Here is a 26,959-nt window from a genome sequence, read left to right as displayed (position 1 = left end):
GAGGTTACACAAAGACAGATGAGGTTACACAAGGACATACAATGTTACACAAAGACAGACGAGGTTACACAAAGACAGACAAGGTTACACAAAGACAGACAAGGTTACACAAGGACATACAAGGTTACACAAGGACATACAAGGTTACACAAGGACATACAAGGTTACACAAAGACAGACAAGGTTACACAAAGACAGACAAGGTTACACAAAGACAGACAAGGTTACACAAGGACATACAAGGTTACACAAGAACATACAAGGTTACACAAGGACAGACAAGGTTACACAAAGACAGATAAGGTTACACAAGGACATACAAGGTTACACAAGAACATACAAGGTTACACAAGGACAGACAAGGTTACACAAAGACAGACAAGGTTACACAAGGACATACAAGGTTACACAAGGACATACAAGGTTACACAAGAACATACAAGGTTACACAAGGACAGACAAGGTTACACAAGAACATACAAGGTTACACAAGGACAGACAAGGTTACACAAAGACAGACAAGGTTACACAAGGACATACAAGGTTACACAAGAACATACAAGGTTACACAAGGACAGACAAGGTTACACAAAGACAGACAAGGTTACACAAGGACATACAAGGTTACACAAGGACATACAAGGTTACACAAGAACATACAAGGTTACACAAGGACAGACAAGGTTACACAAGAACATACAAGGTTACACAAGGACAGACAAGGTTACACAAAGACAGACAAGGTTACACAAAGACATACAAGGTTACACAAGGACAGACAAGGTTGCACAAGGACATACAAGGTTACACAAGGACAGACAAGGTTACACAAGGACATACAAGGTTACACAAAGACAGACAAGGTTACACAAGGACAGACAAGGTTACACAAAGACAGACAAGGTTACACAAGGACAGACAAGGTTACACAACGGCACAGGAAAAGACAACACTTCTGCTCCAACACTCAAACACATGTACGGTATGTGTAAGCCACACTCAAGGCAACACATGACTGATGATGAGCACCACAACAAAAGCGAGAATTGCTTTGCAATACATGTCCCCTACCGGTAACAATGAATGTTCGAGAGATGAAAATTTGTTTGCGCTTATTGCAAGCTCGGGCTGATACCTGAAACAAAATGAAGAAGAAACTCTCCGACCTTCTGCGTTTCGATCGTTTCTAAGCTTTGGCCCATGATTTCAAATAAAAATAACCTGATGTACGTACATGAAGCAAAAACATGCGTACGCTTTATGTGCAAATGTAATACATCGTGGTTATATACCTGGGATCATTCCAATTGCACTGGGGCATGGACTAGCACCCAGGCCTAAGGCCTGCCGATCTGTGCCGCTTCGTGCAATGGCGGCGCATGATTTTATGGGGATGTAAAAAAATTCATGTCAGAACAGCTGTGTACACAAAGGCACAATTAAGGTATGTAGAGTGATCCACTGGCACCTCTGCAGAAACTTCAATATCCCAGTCCAAGAAAACTCATGGAAACATGAAATGAAAGCAATCACTGACAACAAGGAAGTAACGCTCACGTACGACCTAATGATCCCATTAAGAGTGAACATAGAAAACAAAGCACTGTGACCAGGTATCATACTTAGGTACAATAAAAGAAAAGACTGCATTGATAACTGAAGTTCGAGTACTCAGTGCCAAGCGATTTTGGCCTCAACAATGCAGACATCAACAAAAATGACCAAATACCAGGATCTCAAGAATGTAATGAAAAGATCCTGGAAGCTGAAGAGCGCTGAAATTATCCCAGTGACAGTTGGAGCGACGGGAATGATGAAAAAGAACCTTACGGCGATATTAAAAACCGTCCCTGGAAATATTTATACAAACAAACTGCATTGGAGGCTGGCTGGGGCTCAGTGAGGTCAGGTCAGGTCAGGTACGGGAGCATGCGCCCGAGCTCAGTGACGATCCCGAAAAGAGCCCTCAGAACAAAACTTTGAGAACAAGAAAACTTCACAGCTTGGTCTGTGAATCATGATCCCTCACTGAAATGGAGGTGGATCCTTCAAGACCTGGGAGGACTATGTTCCATCTTCTGAAACCCGCATTTGGAGATGACAACCAACGACACACCCCCAAGCCGGGATGACATTCCTCCATTCGTCTCTCTGTACTTACAATGGAAAGACGGGAGATCTCAATATTTTTCATCCTTTTAAGAATGAGAGATGGGCAAAAGCACGGCCGGACAGGGCAAAATGGATGTCTACTGAATGGGACACAAACAGTCATTCAGATGTCAGAATCGGGACATTGGCAGGATGGACGAGTCGTTGGAGGAACAAGGATGGGTGAATGACTAATGTGTTTAAATATCAAAAGCATACATCCCTTCGCGATTGGGATTCACGAATGAGTGATAGCAGGACTATTGAATACGATCGACTGAGTCATGAATCTTTCTTTCTTGTGTAAGACAAATTACAACAAACAGATCAAAGTCTAAGTTGGACAACCAAGTCACAGCACAGTCTGTTGTTTGGTGGATTGACCTTAGTCGATCATCAATTTTGTGTCGCTAACACTAACTACCTCCACCACCAAAGGTGGACAGAGGTTATGTTTTCACCCCGTGTCTGTCCTTTTGTTTGTCTGTCTGTGAACAGGGTATTTCAAAAAGTTAGGGATGTATATGGACAAAATTTGGTGGAGGTGACAAGGGGTGACATTTCGTGGGTGACAAGGACGAAATTATTACACCTTGGTGAAGATCTGGATATGAGAATTTTTAAAGTGATTCTTCACCATTGAAGATGGGACCAAAAACAATATAGAGCACGATATGTGGAAAATGTTGTGTCCGAGTTACGACAAAACGATGTGGATGAGTTGGATGGGTGACAAGAACAAGACGATTCAATTTTGGTTGAGGTCCAGATTCAGATGTGGCCTGTTGGTGGGATACAAAATGTAAACACGTCTTTCAATCCTGAGAAATCCCACACACTCACTCTCTCTCTCTTTCTCTGAAAGGACCATTCTGCAAACCCTCCCATCTACTTTTTCGATAACGTCTCAAAGAGGTTCAGTCACTCAAGCTCTTGGGTCTCACTCTCAGCCATGATCTCTCTTGGGCAAGCCACATTTCAAAGTCGGCCTCCAAAGCCAGACGTCAACAACTGCAAAGTCCTTCCTTGGCATACCTGAGCTCGGATCTACCTACAAGGCTTTCGTACACAGCTTTATGGAGTACTGCTCTCCCCTCTGGGTTGGCTCCCCTGCCTCACAGTTTGCTCAGCTTGACACTGTGGCAACCAAGACTTTCAAGATAATTGGAATCTCTCGAGATGAAGTTGAGTCGATGGGACTATCAATTTGCCATCACTAACAGGGAGATGGTCACTCTGTCTTCTTCCGCCTCATTTACGGTCTTGCACCCTCTGCCATCGTGCTTTGTACTCCCCCAAGTATCTGCAGGACGTACGCGGTCCACCAGCAAACCCCTCCTAGTGAAACTGCCTAAATTCAGACCCATTGCTCACCACCACTCATTTATTCCACTCTTTTCCCAGCTGTGGAACTGCCTTCCACAATCTCTTCAATCTCGTTCTTTCCTTCCGGTCTTCAAGACTGCTGTTAACCACAATCTCAGGTCATCCCCCATCCGAAGCCATGATCTTTTCTGCACCTCTTAAACCATGCCCACCTCCACCACTCTCAAAACCTTGCTTATGTATCCATCTTGTCCACCCCTTGTGTTCTCCCCAAACCCTCATTGTTACCTGCATCCTTTATTTGTCTGTCTGCCTTCTCTCTCTGCTCTGATATTGGCATTTCCACTTTCTCCTGCTGTTCTCTTTGTTATGTTTTTTTTCTGATCTGTTCTGTGTCCGTGCTCTTGCACGAGCCGAAACCATGTATTTAAAAAATAAATAAAAATGTTCAGCATGGCGGAGGTATGTGCCCTCCCAAGTGCCGTCCTCATTCCCAATATGATGAATAGACTGATCTGGGTGACCACAGTTACATGCTGGGTTATTTATTTTTGAAATTCCATTTCTGGAGGTGGTGTGATGTCCTTGCATGGAGAGCACAAATCCTGTTGAGCGCAAACCACTGTTTCCAGGGGAAGTCAAAACCTGGAGGCTCTTCTTTTCGGATCACTCACAGGGTCTTTGTTAGCAATGTTGTCTGTCCAAAGATTGCGCCACTTGTACGTTGTGTTAAAACCCTGCATCACTCAAAACATAAATGCAGAGCCCCAGAAAGGTTTGCGCGAGTCGAGTCGCATGAGATATTTGGTACATTCTGCAGGTCTTCGTGGATTGGAATCTCTGGGTTGGATTTGATACAGTGAAACTCTCTCAGCATTCTTACCTTCCGGCACACATCAGGGGATGACATATTAGACAGGATTGGGAGCCACTGCATGGGTGGTGATTTTAGTGTAAAGCTGATTATCCACGTAGGTGTTTTCAGGACAGTGTCCAAGTGTTTCGTGTGGCTGCTCTCTACCCAAACAGGAGAACAGTATTCCGCTGCAGAGTACACAAGAGTAAGGCTCACACTGTGAAGAGTGTGCACTTGATCGATCCCCAGCTTGTGACCACTCGCTTCCAGATGATGTTTACCCTGGTATTGATCTTTTCTGTGACCCGTTCTAGGTGTTCACGGAAGATGAGGCTGCCATCAAGGTACTCGGGGAACGGTACGTTCTCGACTTGTTTGCCGCAAAAGGAAACCTGGAGTTTGCTGTTCGCCAGTCAGTTGCTGAGATGGAAAGCGGTAACTGCAGTCTTAGTTGGGTTTGGGCAGAGGCGCAGCAGATAAGGTATTGCTCCATGTTACCTTTACGTCCTGGGACAGGGTACCACTGAGATCGTCATGGTTGATCGCTTGGGTAGAAAGGGCAAGTCATCTACAAAGGCAAATTTTCTGGAGGTGGAACAAGGCATGTCACTCCCATCGACATTGAGGAGGAATGGAGCGAAGCTAGATCCTTGGAGAAGACCAGCATTCAGAGTCCTTATGGGGCTTCTTTTCTCCCTGAGTAAAACTCTACATCTTCGATGACTAAGCAGAGACTAAAGGACATGCATTGTGAGTTGGCACTGGAAAGGTCTCCACCAGTAGCCCGGTGGCTTAGCGAAAAAATCATGACACGCTGGATTAAAGCAACAAACTTTGCACACTGGTTGTTTGGGTCCCATGGAAGCATAATAGAGGGTGGTGCCCAGTCTGCCATGTCCAGGTCAAAATGGCCGCCAATTTCCAAAATGGCCACCTGAATAGAATTTCTGACCGCATATAAATACTACTAAATTGCATGTAAGGGTGATTGAGGAGGTTTAAATACAAAGAACCACACAAGATAACTTGGAAAAATATTTGGACAACTCCTTATTTGCATAAATTCAAAATGGCTGCCACATTGTATCCCAGGCTGACCTAATTTTACAATTAGATCTTTTTTCAATATGTTTCTTGTGAGGATACTGCTACAAGAGATTTTTCATCAGATAAATATTAGGCACTATCTAAACTGTTAACTACAGTTTAGCTACAGTTACTCTTTCTGACATCATAGTTAATAAAATACCATCCCACTATAGACCTTTCGCAAGTCTTCCCATCACACACTATTCTAAGGGTATAGTGCATCATGGGAACACTTGCAAAAGGTTTACTGTCACCTATAGTTGTCAGCATTGACGTAATTTATGTAAGTGTACCTCTATAACTGTATCTGAATTCATGCATGTCATGATAAAAAAAAGAATGTTTGAGCTAGGTTTACAACATCTTACTACATAAAAACTCATAATTATGTGGTTTACGTGATGACTATCTGTTGGGGAAAAATACCACCACCTGTGAGAAAAATCCAAATGACGTCATAATGTATATGATCAAGGTTAAAATGTAAGTCATGCTTCAAAAGTACCTTTTGTACTCTTTCACCAACCCTTATTAGTTACAATTTGCATAAAACTGACAAATTGAGGTCTGCTAAGGATATCAGTTACATTCCATACTCAGTGAGTGCAACTTCCCCTGCACTCACAGAGTGCTGTGCACTCCAAGCCTGTACTACTGCATGTGCATCTCCTGTACTACACTGGCCATGGAGAGAGCTTCTTCATCAAAGTCACATGATGCCATTGCTGCCTTCAAAATTTGCTGAAGCCCCTCATTAAATACAAGGAGAGTGTTCCGCCCATCAGCTGCAAAGTGTGCAAGAAGCTGATTCTTGATCCTTAACCTATTGATTGTTTTTCTGACACCTAGAATGTCAAGTCGCTGTTGAAACAATGTATGGATCTCGGAAAGTTTGAATATGTGAGTTCCGTCAAAAATTCTGCTTTCTATATAAGAAACCAGCTCTGCAAACACTCGAGCCTGCATCGTTTTCTGATCAATAGTGGATGTGGTATTGTCTTCCTGCTTTTCTCTTTCCATACTTCTATAGCGATTCTTGAAGGCTGTTAGACATTTATTGTGATACTTAGCTTCAATAGCTACTAAATCACCTCCTGCAATTCTTGCTAGCAAGTCTTTGTCTTTCAATGCTGCAGCCATATCTCTGAGTGTCATATCCAGTCCTAAAGTAGAACAGTTCTGCAGCCTGCCTTGAGTTTTTCTCCAGAAGATGCAGTCTTTCATAGTTGAAGATGACTCGTGTTTGGCGTTTAGACTTTCTTACATCCTGTTCAGTACTTTTTCGCTTATATGTCTATCTCTTGCTCTTTCAAACTTCGAGCAAGCAAACTTCAGTTTACATGCTTTATGCCATTTTGCACGATTTTCAAGAAGTTCAGCAGCAGCGTCACATCCGCTGTTGGCTAATTCAACTGGAAGTGCTTGTAGTTCACGAAATCCCTCCACATTCTGCAGGAAATCATCATATGAAGCTAGTCCTTCTCCATCTGACCTTTCAGCAGGACACTTTAAATCACAATCTTTCAAACCAGATATTATGCACTTTTCCCAATCCATTCTGCTTGGGATCGATATTAGTCTTCCTGAAAAGAGACCAAGACAATGAAGATATCCTGAAAAGAGATATCATGTTTAAGCAATTACAGACAGAGTGGTAAAAATAAAAAAGCCAGGGTGAGGAAAACTTGTTAATTGCTCCTCAATTATAAACCTGCGACCGGATATACTTGGGGCAAATTTGGCCTCATGGGAAAAAAAAAACATTGACCTTTGGGGAAAATTTGACCATTTTGGAGGGGAAAAAAGTGACATTTTTGGGGGGGCGTGGGAACGTAACAACAATAAAAACATGCTTGACTGATTCCAATCCCACATTTAACAACTGCTGCACTACTACGGCAAGGTGAAAACCTTCCAGATTGACAAAACCCATGTTATATGTGGTATTTATACAGTATTACACCATGTGACCTTTGACCTCGGCCTGACCTTGACCGGGCACCCCCCTCTAGAATGTTTCTATGGGACCTGTATAGTAAGTGTGCAAAATGTGGCGCTTTAATCCAGCGTGTCATGATGTTGCCCAAAATTGGCGCTAAGCCACCGGACTACAGTGAAGAGACCCTGGCCAGAAGGACACGTCCGTGAGGTGCCAAGTTGTTCAGTCGTTCAGGATAAATGTCATCAATTCCTGCTGTGCCTTCCTTGTAGTTCCCTCGTAGTTCCATCGTAGTTTCCTTGTAGTTCCTTTCATGTGGGGGTTAAACTGTGGGGAAAAGCTTGACACTACTCATGCTTTAAGACCGGAAGTCCCTCCCGTTTTCAAATAAACGGTTTGAATCGATACACCCCCCCCCCCCTTTGTACGTGTTTAACAAACGCCGGACACTTCCTGCGAGTCATGAATCGATGTAAAACGGCAACTTGAGCAAAATATCAAAACGAGCGATTGATTTGGACAAACGTGCGGCAAGCAGGAAGTGATCGATAACGATCGGATTTGGCGGCAGTTCATCGGCTCAGGAATCCGATCACGAGGTGGAAACACACAAAGGGGGGCGGGGGAGGAGTTCACGATGAGGAAAACGAAGAAGAGGATGAGGAACGAAGAAAGAAAGAAAAAAAAAAAAAGAGGGCAAGTGCCAAGCAGCGCAGAAACAAGCTCCACCAACCCGGCAAATGGAACCACTTCGCAGGCTGAAGAAACCGTTGTTGTTGTTGTTTGTAGATTTAGAACAAATTGTAATTATTTCGTTTCGTTTTAAATGTATAAATATTTGTCGTTCCTTCAGCAGCATGTTGGCCTTAAACTGTGGGGAAAGCTTTGCAGTTATAGTCTCAGACCGGAAGTCCCTCGTGTTTTTAAATAAACGGATTTCAATCGGCAGGGAGTCAGGAACACCCTTTGTGTGTCTTTCACAAACATTGGCCACGAGCTCCGCATCCCCAGGAGCACATTTAAAAATAAATAAATAAATACATTCACGTGTTAATTTTAACACAATCGGTATTAAATTACATCTATTTATTACGTACGCACAAATGATGTAATTTCTGATTACCCCCTGTGTCCCCCACGCTGCGTACGTCCGTGAATTCGTGCAAGGTGTGGTGGTGCTGGCATCAGATTGGCAGGTAACATTGTCTTTGTTATGTGTGCTCTAAGTTCTATTATTTTGATTCCGAATTGGATGAGAGCTGGAGGGTCGTGCAGGTAATAATAAGTGTGGGGGGGGGGGGGGTGGTTGGCAAACGAAGAGAATAAAATAAAATCATGAATACGGATACGGTGTGATAAATGGCTGATATGGACGAAGAAAATACATTAATATATTATATATTAATTAATCAATTAATCAATTAATTGTGATTCTGATGTGCCATCTACTTACTCTGTTACAGAGCGTTGGTGCTGCCAAAGCAGTTTCTTGGCAAGGGTTGTACTGCGTGCTGTGCCATTGCCTTCCCAGCAGTGGTCATGGCAGGAATTTAAAATTTGTTCAGGGTGCCGGTGATAACTCACCGACTCTTCGCGAAGGACACCGGGGATCTTTAAAGTCCATCGACTGCTCAGGCTGGCAGATACTGTTATCCGGGAGCTTGTGACAGTTCGAAGGGAGAACCGAAAGAATCTGTTTGAGAGATGAATAGAATGGAGAGAAAAAAAATGATATTTCAGAAAAGGTGGGTTAGGATCTTGAAGAGGACGTAAGAGAAAAGGGCAAAAAAATTATTTTTAATTTAACTTTTCGACACAGGTATTGAGACCGAAGGGAGGGCACTTACTTCAATGAGAGAACGAGGCCAAAATGGATTTGGATTTGTTTGAGAAGAGCTAAATGAAACTGCAGTTGTACCTAACGGTACCTCATTGTGTATACAGTATGCAACATCACGTTAAAAAAGGGGGGAAATGAGTTAAATTAGAGCGAAGTCGATGGCGTGTCATCGCAAATCCCCCACGCTACCCACCTTCAGCGAAGTTGAAATCTGGCAAAAAGTTCCACCAGGAATCACCGAATATCAAATTTTGAGTTTAAACTTTTTCCGTTTTGACCCCTGTGACCGAGGTCCCCACCCACGTTTTGACCCCTATGACCGAGGTCCCCACCCACGTTTTGACCCCTATGACCGAGGTCCCTACTTACCCCGTGGGACACGAATCGGGCATCAAATCCAAAAAATTGTGACATATTTCATGTTTCCCCCAATGTTGGTTTTACATATGTTTTAAAATGTTCCTGTAATTGCATTTATTTGGTATTTGACCTTTTGACCTCGTGCCTCACCAAAAATGATCCTGCTTTTTCACCTTCGTGCCATGTGGTCATCATAACTACCAGGTGTGGTGAATTTAAGCCCAACTGTGCATAAGGAGATAGCGTGACTTAGACAGATGGAGCCGGGTTGTTATCAAAAAATGACACGTATGAGCTGGCAGGTTAGCCTGAACGTCTCGACCCAGCTATAAGCTGTAATCCCGGTGTTTTGGATGCTGGGTAATTCACCAATGTGTGTGCAGTCCCTCGCATGGACATTAAACGGGAATCCGGTCCGCCTGGCATCAGTTGGTGGACATTACAGATCCTACGGTGTCCTTCACAAAGAGGAGGTGAGTTGTCACCGGCACCTTCAACATCATTCACTCTCAGCTGAGTGGGAGTGCTGACCAGTCCAAGATTGTAACCCCAAGCCAGGGACGCCGGAGCGGTACAAGAGCAAGGATGGCAGAATTTATTTTCAGGGTAAAACAAAAAAACAAGAAAAACACCATACCCCTCCGTTTATTGATTTAGGGTATAAAAAAAAATCTGGACATAAACAGCAAGTTGCAAATTGAAGAAGAAATGGAGGCCTCAAATCGGACTAAAAAGCGTCAAGTGAATTACACATGGACCATGATGCTCGTGATCAAAACGGAAGTGCTCCAGTCCCTGTTGCGCAACAAAAGTTCCCAAAAAGTGATATCATCTAATTGCGGTAGGATTACTCTAATAAATCGCAATACTGAGAATCATCAATCAAAACAATCAGTGGTAGTGTACTGCACATCACGATCACTATCTTGATGCACTGTACGTAGCTCGATGGCAGGTGTAGGCCTGTCAGGTAGCATCATTCACTGCCAGGATACACGAGGTGTCTTATCGCAGTGACATTTGACCAACTACAGACAAATTGGAATCGGGGAATCCTTTTATGCCTGGTGTTGGCTTAATCGCTAGGGTGGTGGGCTTGTGATCCTATGATCCTGAGTTCAAATCCCACTCGGCTGTTGAATTAATACCATGAGGGGTTGACTCTGCCTGTCATCCTTCCGAGGTCGGCAAAATGAGTGCCAGCATGCTGGTATCCTGTGTCGGAGTGGCGACCCGTCCAGGATTGTGCCCAATAGCCAAGGAGGCTACTTAGGCAGCACCAACGCTCTGCATAGAGTATGGTCCCAATGGATGGATGGAATCCTTTTGAGGAAATCTTGAAGTCTGTCTCGTCAAGGCTCCGAAAGACTTGCGATGACAGAATTATTGGCAGTCAAGGGAGATGATGCGTTTTAGAAACTTCTTACACTATGTTTGTTCAGCAGTGTCATCACACCTTTCCGGGCGTTCGCGTGATAAGGCACTTTCGGTCCACCCCCCTCACCCTCCCGCTCCACCTGGCAAAAGGCAAGAGGTGGTTCTCCCCACGACCCATTCCCTGTATCGGTATCGAGCATTGTGAATAATAATAATAATAATAATAGTAATGCCTTGGTTGATCATTCCTTTATAAGCATGAAAAGAAACGATGTATGTCTCAATATAATAACCCATTCTGGTAACCAGCTGCTCTTCCCTGCACAATCTAGTTATGACGGCTTTATTGAGCTCAGCAGTATTTCTCGGTTATCGGAAAGTAGCGAAGGCTCGAGGAAACACCTTCCACGAGCAAGTTCTAGTAAAACAGCAGAAGGTGCCCTCTGCCAAGTCCTGCCCTCGATCAATACGATGGCAAACTGCATTCACAACTCGAGGTACCGCATGTGAAGCACAACTATGTACAGTCCAGCAATCCTACGAACAATGTTAAAACCATGTCATGCAAATATAATGTTGTTTGTAAACTCGATATTGGTAGCTTGTCGGGGTAAAATGAAGGATAGGATAATGTAACAAGGGGGTGAAAAACAAATAAAAATGGGGAGACAAAATGGGCGAGAAGGGGGGGGGGGGTACATGCAAAGGTGGTGCGAAGAGACGTCAAATATTTTTGTACAGAAATAAACTGAGTCGCTGACAAGAGGAAACTGATTCGATTTTGGTTAAAGTCCGGATGCAGATCCGACCTATCAGTGGGATAGAAAATGGAAATGGTTCAACCTGGCGGAGCTATGCGCTCAACCGAGTACGGTTCTAGTTACAAAGTGTTTTCCTTGGCAAAGCTCAAGATATTTACTCTGCTTTACCTATTGATCAGTGCTCAGAGTATGACGAGGTAAAAAGGGCAATTCTTAAAGCCTATGAACCGGTCCCAGAGCCTTGCAGGCAGAAGTTCAGGCAATGCAGGAAGAAAGATGGTAAAATCCATGTGGAATTTGCTTGGGAATGAAATAACTTTGTTTGATAGATGGTGTACTTCCAAGGAAATTGTGAAGGACTTTGACAGATTAAGGCAGTTGTGGAGGAGTTTAAACAATGTGTTGTGCATTCTGACATGAGGACACATTTGGATGAACAAAAGAAAGAGGAGGTTTGCACTGCAGCAACTACAGCTGACGATTTTGCTCTGACCCACAAAATGTATCGACACAAACCAGGATTTCCAATCAAAAACAACCGAGGGAGTTGCAATAAACCAGGTCAGGGAAACAAACCCTTCTTTAAACTTCCTCCAGAAAACTCTCATGCCAAGTTTGATTATTTTAAGTCTGCCGACCAGAAGTTCAGTTTTCCATGTGTGTTCAGAAACAGACCACAGAATTTTCATCAAGGCTTACTTGTGCCTCTATTGCAATTGGAGAGGACACCTAATCCCTCAATGTCTTATTATGGAAAGGAGAAACCGAAGTGATTATGAGCCAAAGGTTATGCCAACTGCACTTGCATATGTTCAAAACCACCCTTTTGAAAGGTGACCCAAAAAGGAGGTGACGCCACATCTAGACGTTATTAATGAGGGATATAAACCTTTCATTACAGAGGGTTTTATGTCAGCTGTAGGCGACACTGCCAACCAGCAACCTCTTAAAATATTGAGAGATACGGGGGCATCTCAGTCTTTGATGTTAGAAGGAATCTTACCACTATCTGAGAAGATGGCGATGGGTGCCAATGTACTGTTTTAAGTGTTGGTGGCTTTGTTAATGCCCTCCTTCTTCAGGTGGTTCACCAAAAGTCCGACTTGGTGTCAGGACCTGGTACTGCAGGCTAACGGTCTATTCTTCCGATAGAAAGAGTTCATTTTATTGTTGGAAATGGCTTAGCAGGTGGCCCAGTCTCGGTTAACCTGCAATTCGTGGAAAGGCCGAGTGCTGAGTGTAACACAGAGTAGCTGGAGCAGGAGACTCCTGATATTTTTTCCATCAGTGTAGTAACTCGCTCCAGGTCTACAAAGTGCTCTGAAGAGAGTAGATTGAAAAAGGACGTGGACTGAGAACTCATGGACACTTTCGAGCATTTCTTTATGGACCAGGTTGGTGATGATGTTGATGCGAATGAAACAAGTGAGGGTCCTATTCTTGGACCAGATGACAAATCTGATATCCAGTGAGAAAAGTCTGAGAAGGCATGTGAATGGTCTGGTCATATATATATATATATATATAAATAAATATATATATATATATATATATATATATATATATATATATGTATATGTATATATGAGAGAGAGAGAGAGAGAGAGAGAGAGAGAGAGAGAGAGAGAGAGAGAGAGAGAGAGAGAGAGAGAGAGAGAGAGAGAGAGAGAGAGAGAGAGAGAGAGAGAGAGAGAGAGAGAGAGATATATATATATATATATATATATATATATATATATATATATATATATATATAGAGAGAGAGATATATATATATAGAGAGGAGAGAGAGAGAGAGAGAGAGAGAGAGAGAGAGAGAGAGAGAGAGAGAGAGAGAGAGAGAGAGAGAGAGAGAGAGAGAGAGAGAGAGAGAGAGAGAGAGAGAGAGAGAGAGAGAGAGAGATAGATAGATAGATTATAGAGATATAGATAGATTATAGAGGAGCAACTTAAGGATTCAGATCTCAGTATTCGAGCTAATGGAGTCCTCATGGAGGAGTATGTTATCAAAGTTTGTTACTTTAAGGAAGATTGGGACAGGTCAGGTCAGGAATGGAAGCATGCGCCAGAGCAGCGCGTCGTTGCGTCCACTTTCAGCTGGTACTCCAGGAGCTTCCATCTGGCCACCCCCCAGGCAGATGACTGGCCCATCCCCATCTCCTTGAGATGCTGATCAACCTGCTGCAACCACGAAGCACGTGGTCGGCCCATTGGCCTCCTCCTCTCACGAGACTCCCTCGCTGAGAGATTCTGGTGAGCAGGATCAGCGTCAGGAAAACGAGTCACGTGGCCATACAGACGCAGCTGATGCTCACGGACTATGCAGGTAATAAATCTCATTTGGGTCTCTCTCAGCAACCGCTCGTTGGACACAGTCCGACCAGCGAGGCCAAGGATTCTCCGAAGAGACCTGGTACCAAAATAATTAAGTCTCCTTCTCAGATCCTGGTCAGAGTCCAAGTCTCACATCCGTAAAGCAACAATAGAAGCACCAAGGACCCGAAGACTTAGACTTTCGTCCTCCTGCACAGGTACCGACAGGGCCACACCCCGTGATCCAGTGAATCTATGACTCCCCATGCCCGATGCAGACGTCTACTGACCTCTGGCTCACAGCCAACAGAGACATGAACATCACTGCCAAGGTAAGTGAATCTCTCTGTGACCTCAACATCCTCACCACAAACAGGTACAGACAAGATAGCAGCATCCAATATGTCATTGAAAGCCTGGATCTTAGTTTTGACCCAGGAAACCCATAATCCTATTGGCTCCAACACCTCAATCAGCACCTCGAGGGCTCCCAAAAGGATATCAGGAGTCTCCGCAAAGATGTCTGCATCATCTGCGAAATCAAGGTCCCAAGGAGGAGTTGGAGACCACCTAATGTACCAGCAGATAGCAGATGATGAATGGAAGGTGCATTATAAAATTGTGGTTCCACAGCCACAACATAATGAGATCTTGAGTTTGGTGCATGAAGAACCATTGGCAGGTCACCTAGGGGTGAACAAAACATGTGAAAAATGTTGACACATTATTTTGTCCGGGTTTAGGACGTGATGTTGCGGAGTTTTATAAAACCTGTCACTCATGTCAAATAGCAGGGAAACCGACACCAAAGATTCCTTCAGCACCATTAAAACCCATTCCAGCTTTTGATGAACCTTTCAGTTGGATTAATTATCATTAATTGTGTAGGTCCCTAACCCAAGACTAAGTCAGGTAATCAATACGTGCTGACTATTATGTGTGCTTCCATGAGGTTCCCAGCGGTGATATCTCTCAGAACAATTGTGGCCACAAATATTGCTCATGCTTTCGTTAAGTTATTCACCCTTGTTGGTCTACCTCAGGTCATACAGTCTGATCAGGGATCATATTTCATGTCAAGGCCATTTCAACAGGTTTTGCACCATTGGAGAATGAAACAGGTTAAGTCGAGTGCTAACCATCCTTTGTCACAAGGTACCTTAGAAAGATTCTACCAGACTTTGAAAAACACAATTACAACTTACTGATTTGAGTGTGAGAAGGATTGGGATGAAAGAGTACAATTATTGTTGCTTGCTGCCGGTGAATCGGTTCACTCCCTCTGAACTAGTGTTTGCACATACTGTGCGAGGACCATTGAAGCTTTTGAAGGAACAGTGGCTCAATGAGAGGTCAGTTAAATTTGCTGGACTATGTGTCTGCTTTCAGACAAAGGCTGGGCGATTTGCTCACATGACAAAATATTAATGTCAATATATAGTGATAGTTCCGCCGATATATTAATAGTCGGTAGTTTCTGCAAGTGAAGAGGTATTAGTGGACAGCACACATGGACGTGGTAGAAATGGGAACAAATGACTCTCCATGGAGTGTGTGCCTGTTCTTGGTGACGTGTGTGCGGTGCACGGGTTTCGTGGGCACACGATCTGAACTCGAACTTGGGTGCGTGGTGCGTGGAGCAGGTTATGGGACATTGTGACCTCTCGTGAACCATGTACTTCTGCAGCGCCGAAGCCTCGAAGCCAAACAGGACGCGTCACCGTGCAGTGCAGGTGTGGGGAAATCTGTGCAGGTGGGCGAGTGAGAGGTTCAGTAACTCACCGGTGAGTTTAGTTTAGTGTAGAACCAGAGGAGGTTGGAGGAATGTGTGTGTGTGTGTGTGGGGGGGGGGGGGAGGGGACCGTGGGGAGGATTGTTTGGGGGGTGGACTGTAGGCAAGCCTTTACCAAATAACATTAGTTTTGATTTTTAAATGTTACCGCCTAGTTTTATACAGAACATTGCGGTTGGAAGGAAAACCCTGCTGTTTGGACGTATTTTATTGCCCCAGTAATGCCCTGGTGTGCTGCCTTCTCCCCCCCCCCCCTCGCGCTGCCTTCTCCCTCCCCTATCGCGCTATCCTCCTCCACCATACAACTCTCCGGAGGTAGAGGAGAGTTTTCAAAGAATGTGTCAAATGAAAGGATTTTGTTTGTTTTGTTTTGTTTTCCAGTCAGAACTGCTGCTCGGATCAATTTAGTTTTCATAAAGCAATGAATCACTAGATCATGGCAGGACAGCTGAGAAGTACACATGCTCGCACTAAGCTGTCTTGCCTGGGTTTGTATCCCGACTCAGTTATAAAGTGTCATCCTGGTGTTTCACAGGCAGAGTGATTCATCAATGTGTGTGCCGTCTCTCAGATGGACGTTCAGCTGGGCGTCACATCTGACGGAATCCCCCCTCCTCCTCTCCCTCCCTTCACTCCCCCATCCCCTCACTCCCCTCCTCCCCTCACTCCCCAATCCCTCTGTCACCCTTCTGCCTCTTTTCCTCTCCCACCTCTCTCTCCCATCCCTTCCCTCTCTCTCTCCCATCCCTTCCCTCTCTCTCACATCCCTTCCCTCTCTCTCACATCCCTTCCCTCTCTCTCCCATCCCTTCCCTCTCTCTCACATCCCTTCCCTCTCTCTCACATCCCTTCCCTCTCTCTCACATCCCTTCCCTCTCTCCTGCCCCCTATCCCTCTCTCCTGCCCCCTATCCCTCTCTCTCTCCTGCCCCTACTCCCTCTCTCTCCCGCCTCTACTGCTCTCTCTCCCACCCTTACCCCTCCCCCTTTCTCTCCCACCCTTACCCCTTCCTCTCTCTCTCCCACCCCTACCCCTCCCTCTTTCTCTCCCACCCATACCCCTCCCTCTTTCTCTCCCACCCCTACCCCTCCCTCTCTCTCCCACCCCTACCCCTCCCTCTCTGGCCCCCTATTCCTCTCTCCCGTCCCCCTATCCCTCTCTCCCGTCCCCTATCCCTCTCCCCGCCCCCTATCCCTCTCTCTCCCGCCCCCATCCCTCTCTATCCTGCCCCTACCCCTCTCCCACCCCTACCCCTTTCTCTCTCTCTCCCACCTCTACCCCTCCCTCCCCTCCACCTACCCTCTCTCTCCCGCCCGAACCCTCCCTCTCTCTCCCGCCCGAACCCTCCCTCTCTTTCCCACCCCTACCCCTCCCTCTCTTTCCCACCCCTACCCCTCCCTCTCTTTCCCACCCCTACCCCTCCCTCTCTTTCCCACCCCTACCCCTCCCTCTCTTTCCCACCCCTACCCCTCCCTCTCTTTCCCACCCCTACCCCTCCCTCTGTTTCCCACCCCTACCCCTCCCTCTGTTTCCCACCCCTACCCCTCCCTCTTCCTCCTGCTCCTACCCCTCCCACTCTCTCCCACCCCTACCCCCCACCCTCTCTCTCCCACCCCTTCCATTCCTCCTTCCCTCCCTCCTCTCTCCCTTTTCCCTCTCCCCCCCCGAATATTCTTGTCAGCGAAGCGACGGGTTGTTGTTGCTAGTATATAAATAAATAAAGACCCACCCACATCTCTCACCTGGGAATGGAGGGAATAGCCAATCAGCTCTCACGTCATCAACAAAACCCAGGTAGCTTGGATTATATAAACAATTGACCCCTCCCACACTTCTCCAGCCAAAGAAGCTGCATCAAGTAACTCAAGAATTCCCTCCATTCACAGGTGAGAGATGTGGGTAGGTCTTTATTTATTTATATATTGACTGCTTTTGACGTTTGCATGTGATACATGCTTGGCAGCCTCGTAGGTATGCATTGCTGTATGTATGTATATGTATATATGTATAATATAAAAATGACCGTTTTTACAGCCATTTTTCCCTGCTGTGCAGGGGTTAGGCTTTTTCTTGAAGCAATGTTTTATGGCCGGATGCCCTTCCTGACGCCAACCCTGGTCGCCTCTTACGACACACAGGGATATGGTACACCTATTCTAGCCGGGGCATACACCGGGACCAGTACACTGGTACTCACTTCGCCGACCTCAGATGGATGACAGGCTGAGTCAACCCCCTGGTGTTAATTCAGCAGCCAACGGGACTTGAACTCAGGACCCAGGGATCCTAAGCCGCCACCCTAACCACTAAGCCAACACCAGGCATTATATGTATATATGTATGTACAGTATATATGTATATATATATATATATATACATATATATATATATATATATATATATATATATGTATATATGTATGTACAGTATATATGTATATATATATATATATACATATATGCATCCATCCATTGTGACCATACTCTGTACAGAGCGTTGGTGCTGCCAAAGCAGTCTCCGAGGCTATTGGGCACAATCCTGGACGGGTCGCCACTCTGACACTATATATATATATATATATATATATATATATATATATATATATATATATATATATATATATATATATATATATATATATATATATATATATATATATATATATATATACATATACATACATACACATGCATACATATATGTGCTTGGTGTTGGCTTAATGGTGAGAATGGTTCTCTTGGGATCCTAGGGTCTTGAGTTCAAATCCTGCTCGGCTGTTTATTTAATACCAGGTGGGGTTGACTCAGTCTTTCATCCTTCCGAGGTCGGCAAAATGATTACCAGCTTGCTGGGATGATTGAGCCATTCGAGTATCCTGTGTCGGAGTGGTGACCCGTCCAGGATTGTGCCCAATAGCCTCGGAGACTGCTTAGGCGGCAGCACCAACGTTCTGTACAGAGTATGGTCTCTTTGGATTGGATCTATAGATATATAGTATAAGATTGGGGTGGTTAGGATTATACATTTTAAAACAAAAAAGGCACTTCCAACCAAAAGTAAACTAGATTCACTGCTAATTTAAGCAATAAACAAAAGCAGACCTGGTCTTCGGTGATGTTTCACCTGCTTCACAGCAGGCTTCCTCATGCCAACAGCAACTGTGAGGAAAATAAATACAAATGACATTCTCCATTCTCAACTTTGTACTGTTTGCACGAACTGACAAATGCAGCACAGCTCACACTTGATAAGTAAGGTACGGACATCTTTGAAACCACTTGGCTGCTTCCTGGTTTTCTTGCGGGAAGTTGAGTTGGAACATATAATAGCTGGCACAAAAGGCTGACTGGAAGGGACAGAAGATGCAATTAAGGTGGCCTGATGGAGATTGAAAAAGAAAGTAAAATCAATGTGATGACAAAGGCATGTACGTCAGCATAGCTTCTCTTTCTGGGCAAATTGCGTCACCGCATTCGGTCTGGTGTTATGGTAAACAGCTCAAAGGTCTTTCAAGCTCAACTCTTCATTTCACTGGGAATTGAAAATCATTGTGTTATTATTCATATATTCTTTCCATGTCTGTTATTGATGCAGTCGTACAGATGAGATCGGCATTATTCGTATATATATATATATATATATATATATATATATATATATATATATATATATATATATATATATATATATATATGTATATATATATATATATGTATATGTATATGTATATGTATATATATATATATATATATATATATATATATATATATATATATTAGGGTGGTCCAAAAAAGTTGAAAAAAATAGAATGTTGCTCCACAAGCTTAAAATTATTCTAATATGATCCAATAACGCGCATAAATTTTTTTAGCTTGATCGGAGGTGATTTTGAGGTCGCTCCATATGACGACTTTTAGTCTCTTGACTTGAATAAATTAGGGTATGGTCAGGTACGATTACGGGTACTTCTGGATGTCCGAGGTGGAAATGGAATGCATTTTCGAACTCGATGGGTCGATTTACTTGAAGAAATGACTGGACAGACATTGAATTCACTACCATTTCGAAAATATGACCCAAAACAAGATTTATCATTGCTGGAGTTGAGTAACTAATCCTACTCATTTCGATAATTTCTAATCTATAATTAATTTGTCGTCCGTCTAAACATTTCTTAGAGTAAATCGACCCCACTGAATTCGAAAATGCAGTCCATTTTCACCTAGGCAGTTCAGAAGTGTACAGATTAGCATCTCACCATACCCTAATTTAATATAATAATAACTAAATAAATAACTAACATATTTTTCGTGAATCATTGAATCTAAAACACTGGATGTTGGGCCGGCTAGAAATAAGTTCAGGCGGGAGTGGAGACAGCAATAGAGGTGGAGATGATAGTGCTATTTGGTAAAGGCGCTGTCACACCCTGACGATTTAGCCAGCGTATGCCGACATGAAAAATTTGTCTAAAACGCTGGCACACGTCGAATACGTTATGGGTAAGTCGTGTATACATTAAGAGCACGCTGAAAAACACTGCCATACGTCGTAGTACGTTGGCTTTCATTGTTGTACTTTGTGGTTGTCCTCAAATTTTAGCATTCTTGAAATTTTACGACGTATGCCAGCGTATGACTCACACGTTCCGCTACGCTGGCCAGAAGTTGTAGGCACGTTATGCGATCGTTGACACACGTTACTTGTAAGTTACTCATAAGTCGAAACACGTCGAGGTAATGCTTAGCGTACCCAAAACTTATTTCTAACCTATGAGTAACATGCTTTGAACCTATGTGTAACGTACCTCCAACGCATATTGACGTATTTGATTGACGTCTTCCAGACGACCACAGAACTTACTGAACGTGTTTATAATTTACAGCTACCTTATAATGGCGCATTGGCAGCGTTAAAAAAACAACAACAATAACTTCCGATATTTCGTCACGTACCGTTACGTCACGTCCGATTGCCTCTTCAGTTTGCTCATGTCTTACTCTTAGTTCCTCCTCTGTGAATATTTTCTGTTTGAGGATATTGTCATGTCGACGTCGAAACTTAAAAGCAAATGTCTGAATATATTTTAAAATTCGTGATACACGAAAAATAAAAAATAATAATAAAAAAACAACAACAACAACAACTTCAGATATTTCGTCACGTGCCTTCGCAGAGCCAAGTAGAAAAAAAGAAAATATGCCTTGACGGAGAAAATAAGTTTCGGGTATGCTAAACATTACATCGACGTGTTTCGACTTATGAGTAACTTACAAGGAACTTGTGTCGACGTGTGTCAACGATCGCGTATCGTGCCTACAAGTTATTCCCAGCGTAGTGAAACGTGTGAGCCATACGGCGAGTACGTCGTAAAATTTTCAGCATGCTTGAAATTTCACGACGTACTAACCTCGTCAGCTAACTAACCTTCGTGGTGGTACCACGAAATATGACAGCATACTTCATCGTTTTTCAGCGTGCTCTTAACGTATACACAACTTACCCATAACGTATTCGACGTGTGCCAGCTTGGTTCGGCAAATTTTTCATAGGTCGGCATACGCTGGCTAAATCGTCAAGGTGTGACTGCATGGTTGACACTTTCAATTTTCAGGCGGTTATGATTTAAATCGGCGTGCAGCAGGTTTTTAACAGGCTTCGCCACGAGTTCGTCGGCGATACGTGCAGTGCGCTATGCCTAAGTTAAACTATCGTTGGGCATAGGTTGTGAACGCCGACAACAGGCTAAGCATTCGTTGGTATAAGTTATCTATAAGATAACGAAACGTTCTGTGCCCGCTACTAATACGTTATGCATACGACCGACACATTATGAATACGACCAAAACTTTAATAAAAACATCAAAATGTCGGCGTATGCCAACGTTTTACATACATTTTTATATGTTGCCATTGCTGGCTAAATCGTCAAGGTATGACAGTGCCTTTAATGAGACGAAATATTCTAATAGTTTGTAATTCCATTGATTGAAAAATTAGGGTATGGTGAGATGCGAATCCGAACACTTCTGAACTTCCTCAGTGAAAATGGACTGCATTTTCGAACTCAGTGGGGTTGATTTGCTCTAAGAAATGTTTGACAGACAACAAATTAATTATAGATTAGAAAATATCGAAATGAGAAGGATTAGTTACTCAACTCCAGTAATGAAAAATCTTGTTTTAGGTCATATTTTCGAAATGGTCGTGAATTCAATGTCGGTGCAGTCATTTCTTTGAGTAAATCGACCCCATAGAGTTCGAAAATCCACTCCATTTCCACCTCGGACATCCAGAAGTACCCGTAATCGTACCTGACCATACCCTAATTTAACCAACTCATGAAACTAAAAGTCGTCATATGGAGCAACCTCTAAATCACCTCCGATCAACTTAAATTTTTTATGTGCGTTATTGAAACATAGTGGAATAATTTAAGGCTTGTGGAGACAACATCTGAATTTTTGTTATTTTTTTTGCTGTTTTTGGACCACACATATATATATATATATATATATATATATATATATATATATATATATATTTATATATATATATATATATATATATATATATATATATATATATATATATATATATATATATATATATATATATATATATATATATATATGTATGTATGTATGTATGTATATATATATTGTTGTGGTTACCAAATTCGCAAACCACCATTCAGGTCCCTTAGGTGAGGTATCTCGGTAAGTACATGTGTAGTTAGGTCCAAACCCGTTGTCTAGTGGGAATACATGTCATTTATGCGTGCTGCGACTCTTCAGGATAGCCGTTTTTCTTTTACTATCTTTAATTTGGACCAACCGCCATGATTACCACCACAATCACAACATCAACCACCAACCACAACGCTGCTTCACCACAACCGCCACGACCTTCACGTCACACCTCGCAACCGTAGCATCGCCACCGTTCTTGCCCCGCTGTGGGTGCCGGTGTTGGACTCGTGCAGGGCACGCGCCGAACAGCGTGTACAAAATCACGGATTTTGTGCTTCAAAAACGGATCAAAAACGACACACGCCCACTTTTTGCCGTCCAATCGGTGAGCGAGGGGCGATTTGGCCCCGCCTCCAGGACGATCGATATATGCAAATTTGTGGATCAAAAAGCCTTCACGCCCACTTTTTCTCGGGCCAATGGGGAGCGAGGTGAAAGGTCAAAGGGAGGGGGTCAAAGGCGAAGCTACGGGGGGGATAAAAGGACCGTAGTCGAGAGTCGGTCGGAGAGTCAAGAAGAGGAGAGTAGGAGAGTCCAGAGGCGGAGAGTAGGAGAGTCCAGAGGCGGAGAGTAGGAGAGTAGGAGAGTCCAGAGGCGGAGAGTAGGAGAGTCCAGAGGCGGAGAGTAGGAGAGTCCAGAGGCGGAGAGTAGGAGAGTCAGAAGAGTCCAAAGGGGAGAGTCAGAAGAGTCCAAAGGGGAGAGTCAGAAGAGTCCAAAGGGGAGAGTCAGAAGAGTCCAAAGGGGAGAGTCAGAAGAGTCCAAAGAGGAGAGTCAGAAGAGTCCAAAGAGGAGAGTCCAAAGAACAGTCGAGAGTCGAGAGTCGGAGAGTCCAGAGGCGGAGAGTAGGAGAGTCGGAAGCAGAGGGTCAAGACTTCGCGGGCGGTGGAGCTGCTCGTCGTGTGCGTTGGAGTCGGAACGGAGGGGACGAGCTGTGGAAAGGCGGCGACACCAGACGAGGGGGTGCTCGCGTCGTGCAGGGAGCTGCACCCGAGGGAGGCCGACAGCGCGACCTGGCCGAGGTGGAGACGCACACCAGGGATAATAAAGATCCTCTATACCCCGAGCATCAGCAACCCCCTCCTGTTTCCCCCCGCGCTGAGATAGTGCGACCAAGGGGGCCCCTTTCCCACCCCCTGCCAGACACTGTCCGCGAGGCCCGCGGGGTTGGGGCACCATCGCCGCTCCGCGTCTCATCACCAGACGGGTAGGCGCGACCCGGTCTCGGCCTCAGGCCCGCCTCATCCTTGAGGGTATTCTTTCCTTGGTTTTGGGTATGTGTTGTCGGCGCCGTCTGTGAGGTAGAATTGTATAAGTGTTGCCGTGTGCTCGGTAGTCGGTATTAGCTCTGCATTGTTTTCGCTTTTATATTTGCTTTTTGTGTAAATGGAATTGTGTTTTTTTTGTGTGCTTTTGGTGGAATTGAATATGTGTGCTTCCCGTGTGCCGCGAATAAATGTGCTTTTGTGTTGAACTGTTTCCCGCTTCGCTTCGTCATTTCTCCCATTGAATCCTCATCTTGCTTCACGTAAAGGGTTGGTAGTGGGCTGAATACGCCCGATAATTAATCGAACCGTCGAGGTCGACGATAACACCGCTCGGTTATTCTGATAGTACGGAACGGGTCGCTTAAGTGGCCCGTGTCCGAAGTCGACCTGCGGCGAGGTGCGATCGCCCGGTCTACCCTCCGCGTGGGTACTTAGGTAGGTCGAATTTGGCGAGCAACCCTATCCCACGCGGGGGCTGATTGGCTCGATCGCGGTGAGACCGAAAGGTCCACCCGTGACTGGTTCCCGGCGTTAGTCCGAGAGGGTCACGACTGGATTGTCCGTCCGGTGGGCGACGTGCCGCGATTCGAGTTACGTGGCCGTCAGCACGCCGGCGGGCGCGAATACCACAACACTGGTGTCAGGTCGTGCGATACAAATTCATCGCCCTCCTCGCGGCACTGGTATCGGAGAACAGGAAAACGGGCTCTCCTGTCTCCGGCTAAATTCACGGGAATCGGTCCAGGGGTGAGAGAAGCGACCCCCGATTCCCTCCAAATTACGAGCGAGCAAATTAACCCTTCACGAGAAGCAAGATGGCGTCTCAAGGCGAGCGGGAGCCGGGGGTATTAGAAATGGATGTAGAATGTGTAGGATCCATGGTCCAGGATGGAATCCCCGAGCAGGAAATGTTGATTGTGCAGGAACACGGACTCGCCCAACTGAACCCAGAGCCCGAAATGGGTGCGGCAGTGTATGACACCTCCCCCCCCCTCTCCACCAAGACCCTTCCCCAACCCATGCCGAAACGGCTCACTTGAGTGCATCCGACATGGCCCAGCTATTCACCATGCTGGCACAAATGAAAACTGAATTTATAAACGAAATAAAAAGCATGAGCAAGCAAATGAAGGAAGAAACGAAAAAGCTGCGGGGTGAGACGCAGAACATGGGCCGATGCCTGCAGGCGGGCATGAAGGCCGTGACAAAGGAAATAATAGTTGAGACAAGGGAGGTAAAGGGTGAAGAGTTGGCAGAGACACGGGAGATGGGAACGATAGAGGGAAGACTACACGATAAAGACGGGGTAAGTGACGCACACACACACACGGAGGTAGTGGAGGATAATGGGGGTGAGCTGGCGGACCGTGCAGGGACCCGGTGCGAGCACCTGGATGGCCTCCTCCAGGAACGAGGGGAGGGAGTATGCCCCCTCGAGGCGAGTCACGACCAGGTGAGTTCGGTCGTGCTTTGCGAGGTTGAGAGGAGGAGTGCTGTGGACGGGTGCACGGAGAGCTTGGGGGGTATAGAGGCCCCGGAGACCCTTGTGGGGACACAAATCCCCAGTGTGGTTGTCCCTGTGTGTGTGGTGCAAGGTGTGAGTGCGTCCCCGTGTGTGGAAGCGACCCCGTGTGTGAGTGGTGTGGTGGCGAGTGTGCCGGAGTGTGTGCTTCCCAGCACGCCGTGTGTGGATGAGGCACCGCGGGTGAGTGCCCCCGCGTGTGTGAGTGAGGCACGGTGTGTGGATGAGGCACCGCGGGTGAGTTCCCCCGCGTGTGTGAGTGAGGGACGGTGTGTGGATGAGGCACCGCGGGTGAGTTCCCCCGCGTGTGTGGGTGAGGCACCGCGGGTGAGTTCCCCCGCGTGTGTGGGTGAGGCACCGTGTGTGAGTGAGGCCGTGTGTGTGGATGAAACGGCCAGTATGAGTGAGGCACCGCGGGTGAGTTCCCCCGCGTGTGTGAGTGAGGCACGGAGTGCGAGTGAGGCACCGCGGGTGAGTTCCCCCGCGTGTGTGAGTGAGGCACGGAGTGTGGATGAGGAACCGCGGTTGAGTGCCCCCGCGTGTGTGGATGAGGCACGGAGTGCGAGTGAGGCACCGCGGGTGAGTGCCCCCGCACGCGTGAGTGAACGGCTGTGTGCAAGGTCGCTGAATGCAAGGGAGACCGTGTGTGTGAGAGAGCGGTATGTAAGGGAGATGTCGGTTGGCATGCGGGAGCACGCAGCCGCATCTCCCGGTGTGAATGTGATGGAGTGGACTGTGTGCGTCGTAACACGCAGGTATGCGTGTGTGGAATGGAGACGGAGACGGCGACAGAGGAGAGAAAGCCGAGTAGCGGCTGTAGTTGTTTCGCGGACCGTGCCGGGTTCACCCAGCAGGGAGCACGAGGTTCGTGCTGTGCAACGCACGAGACCGCCACGTGCTCGCTTGCGAGAGTGAAGTCCCGGTCCGGAAACGCCAGCGGTGGATTTGCCGATCCCGCGGACGGACAAAGTTTAGGCAGGTAAACGGATTTGGACCGGACGGGTTCTCCACGCGATCGTGTGTTAAGCTCCAACGGGCAAAGCACATGTGTTCGCGTGGGGAACCCCTCGAGACGTGGGGCTTGTGTTTTTTTTTTATGCGCACGGTGACGTCATGGCTGCACGTGGGGTTGGAATCCGGCAGGAGGGGTATCTCTGCCGGATGGTACCGTCCAAGGAGGGACGACGAACACGTGCAGCTGCATGACGTCACGGGCAGGTGCAAAGTGCGCGAGCTCTGAGTTGCCGCGCAGGTGCTGCGCATGGAAAAAAAAAAAAAAAAGCAAGCCTCACTTTCGGGTGTACAGGATTCCTGGGCAAGGGGTGAAAGACCCCCTTACCCTGGGCACAGGATGGAAACTAGTTAGGGGGAAGGGTTAGCTTAGTTAGACCGACTTCATGGGGCAGGGGTAAGTCCTCATGGAGTCCATGGAATGGATTAGTTCGAGGGATTTAGTGAGCTTTAGGTTGGGAAATAAAATGATTTTATGATTTGGAGACAGGGACAGACTTATGAATGTGTAGAGGGGACGTAGTTTAGCTACGTAGTGTTAAAAGGAACGTGCTGTAGTATAAGGGACGACGTGGGAGCACGAGTTAGTTAGGGGAGGTAGTTAGG

General features: G+C 45.7%; 1 protein-coding gene and 2 long non-coding RNA genes across 7 annotated transcripts in view; 1 reads left to right on the top strand and 2 right to left on the bottom strand.

The window, feature by feature from the left end:
- The window catches only part of BABAM2 (BRISC and BRCA1 A complex member 2), a 33,506-nt gene extending 25,252 nt beyond the window's left edge, over positions 1–8,254 (bottom strand). For 2 of the 5 annotated variants that reach the window (XR_015059795.1, XM_085887297.1), the window contains exon 1: positions 8,095–8,230. Coding sequence is in view for 1 of the 5 variants with exons in the window: in XM_085887301.1 (XP_085743427.1) it covers positions 8,095–8,220 (126 nt within the window). In the remaining 4 variants the exon portion in view is untranslated. Of the gene's footprint in view, positions 1–1,292; positions 3,736–7,886; positions 8,013–8,094 lie in introns of those variants that run through there. The other 3 variants (XM_085887301.1, XM_085887300.1, XM_085887299.1) reach the window with 3 other exon arrangements.
- LOC147022581 (uncharacterized) overlaps positions 1–10,589 on the top strand; it is a 45,234-nt gene extending 34,645 nt beyond the window's left edge. The window contains exon 5 of the long non-coding RNA XR_015059797.1: positions 8,825–10,589. This is a non-coding gene — a long non-coding RNA (uncharacterized LOC147022581). The remainder of the gene's footprint in view (positions 1–8,824) is intronic.
- A 3,058-nt stretch (positions 10,590–13,647) lies between these two features.
- Positions 13,648–19,315, bottom strand: LOC147022580 (uncharacterized). Its single transcript, XR_015059798.1, has 3 exons — positions 19,068–19,315; positions 18,905–18,961; positions 13,648–15,757 (listed from the first exon to the last, which is right to left on the bottom strand). It is a non-coding gene; the product is annotated as an uncharacterized LOC147022580 (long non-coding RNA).
- Positions 19,316–26,959: the final 7,644 nt, after the last annotated feature.

The sequence above is a fragment of the Eptatretus burgeri genome, chromosome 7, assembly GCF_056783735.1.
Source record: "Eptatretus burgeri isolate ZD-2024b chromosome 7, Ebu_testis_v1, whole genome shotgun sequence".
NCBI classification, from domain to species: Eukaryota; Metazoa; Chordata; class Myxini; order Myxiniformes; family Myxinidae; genus Eptatretus; species Eptatretus burgeri.
This window is presented reverse-complemented; position numbering and strand designations above follow the sequence as displayed.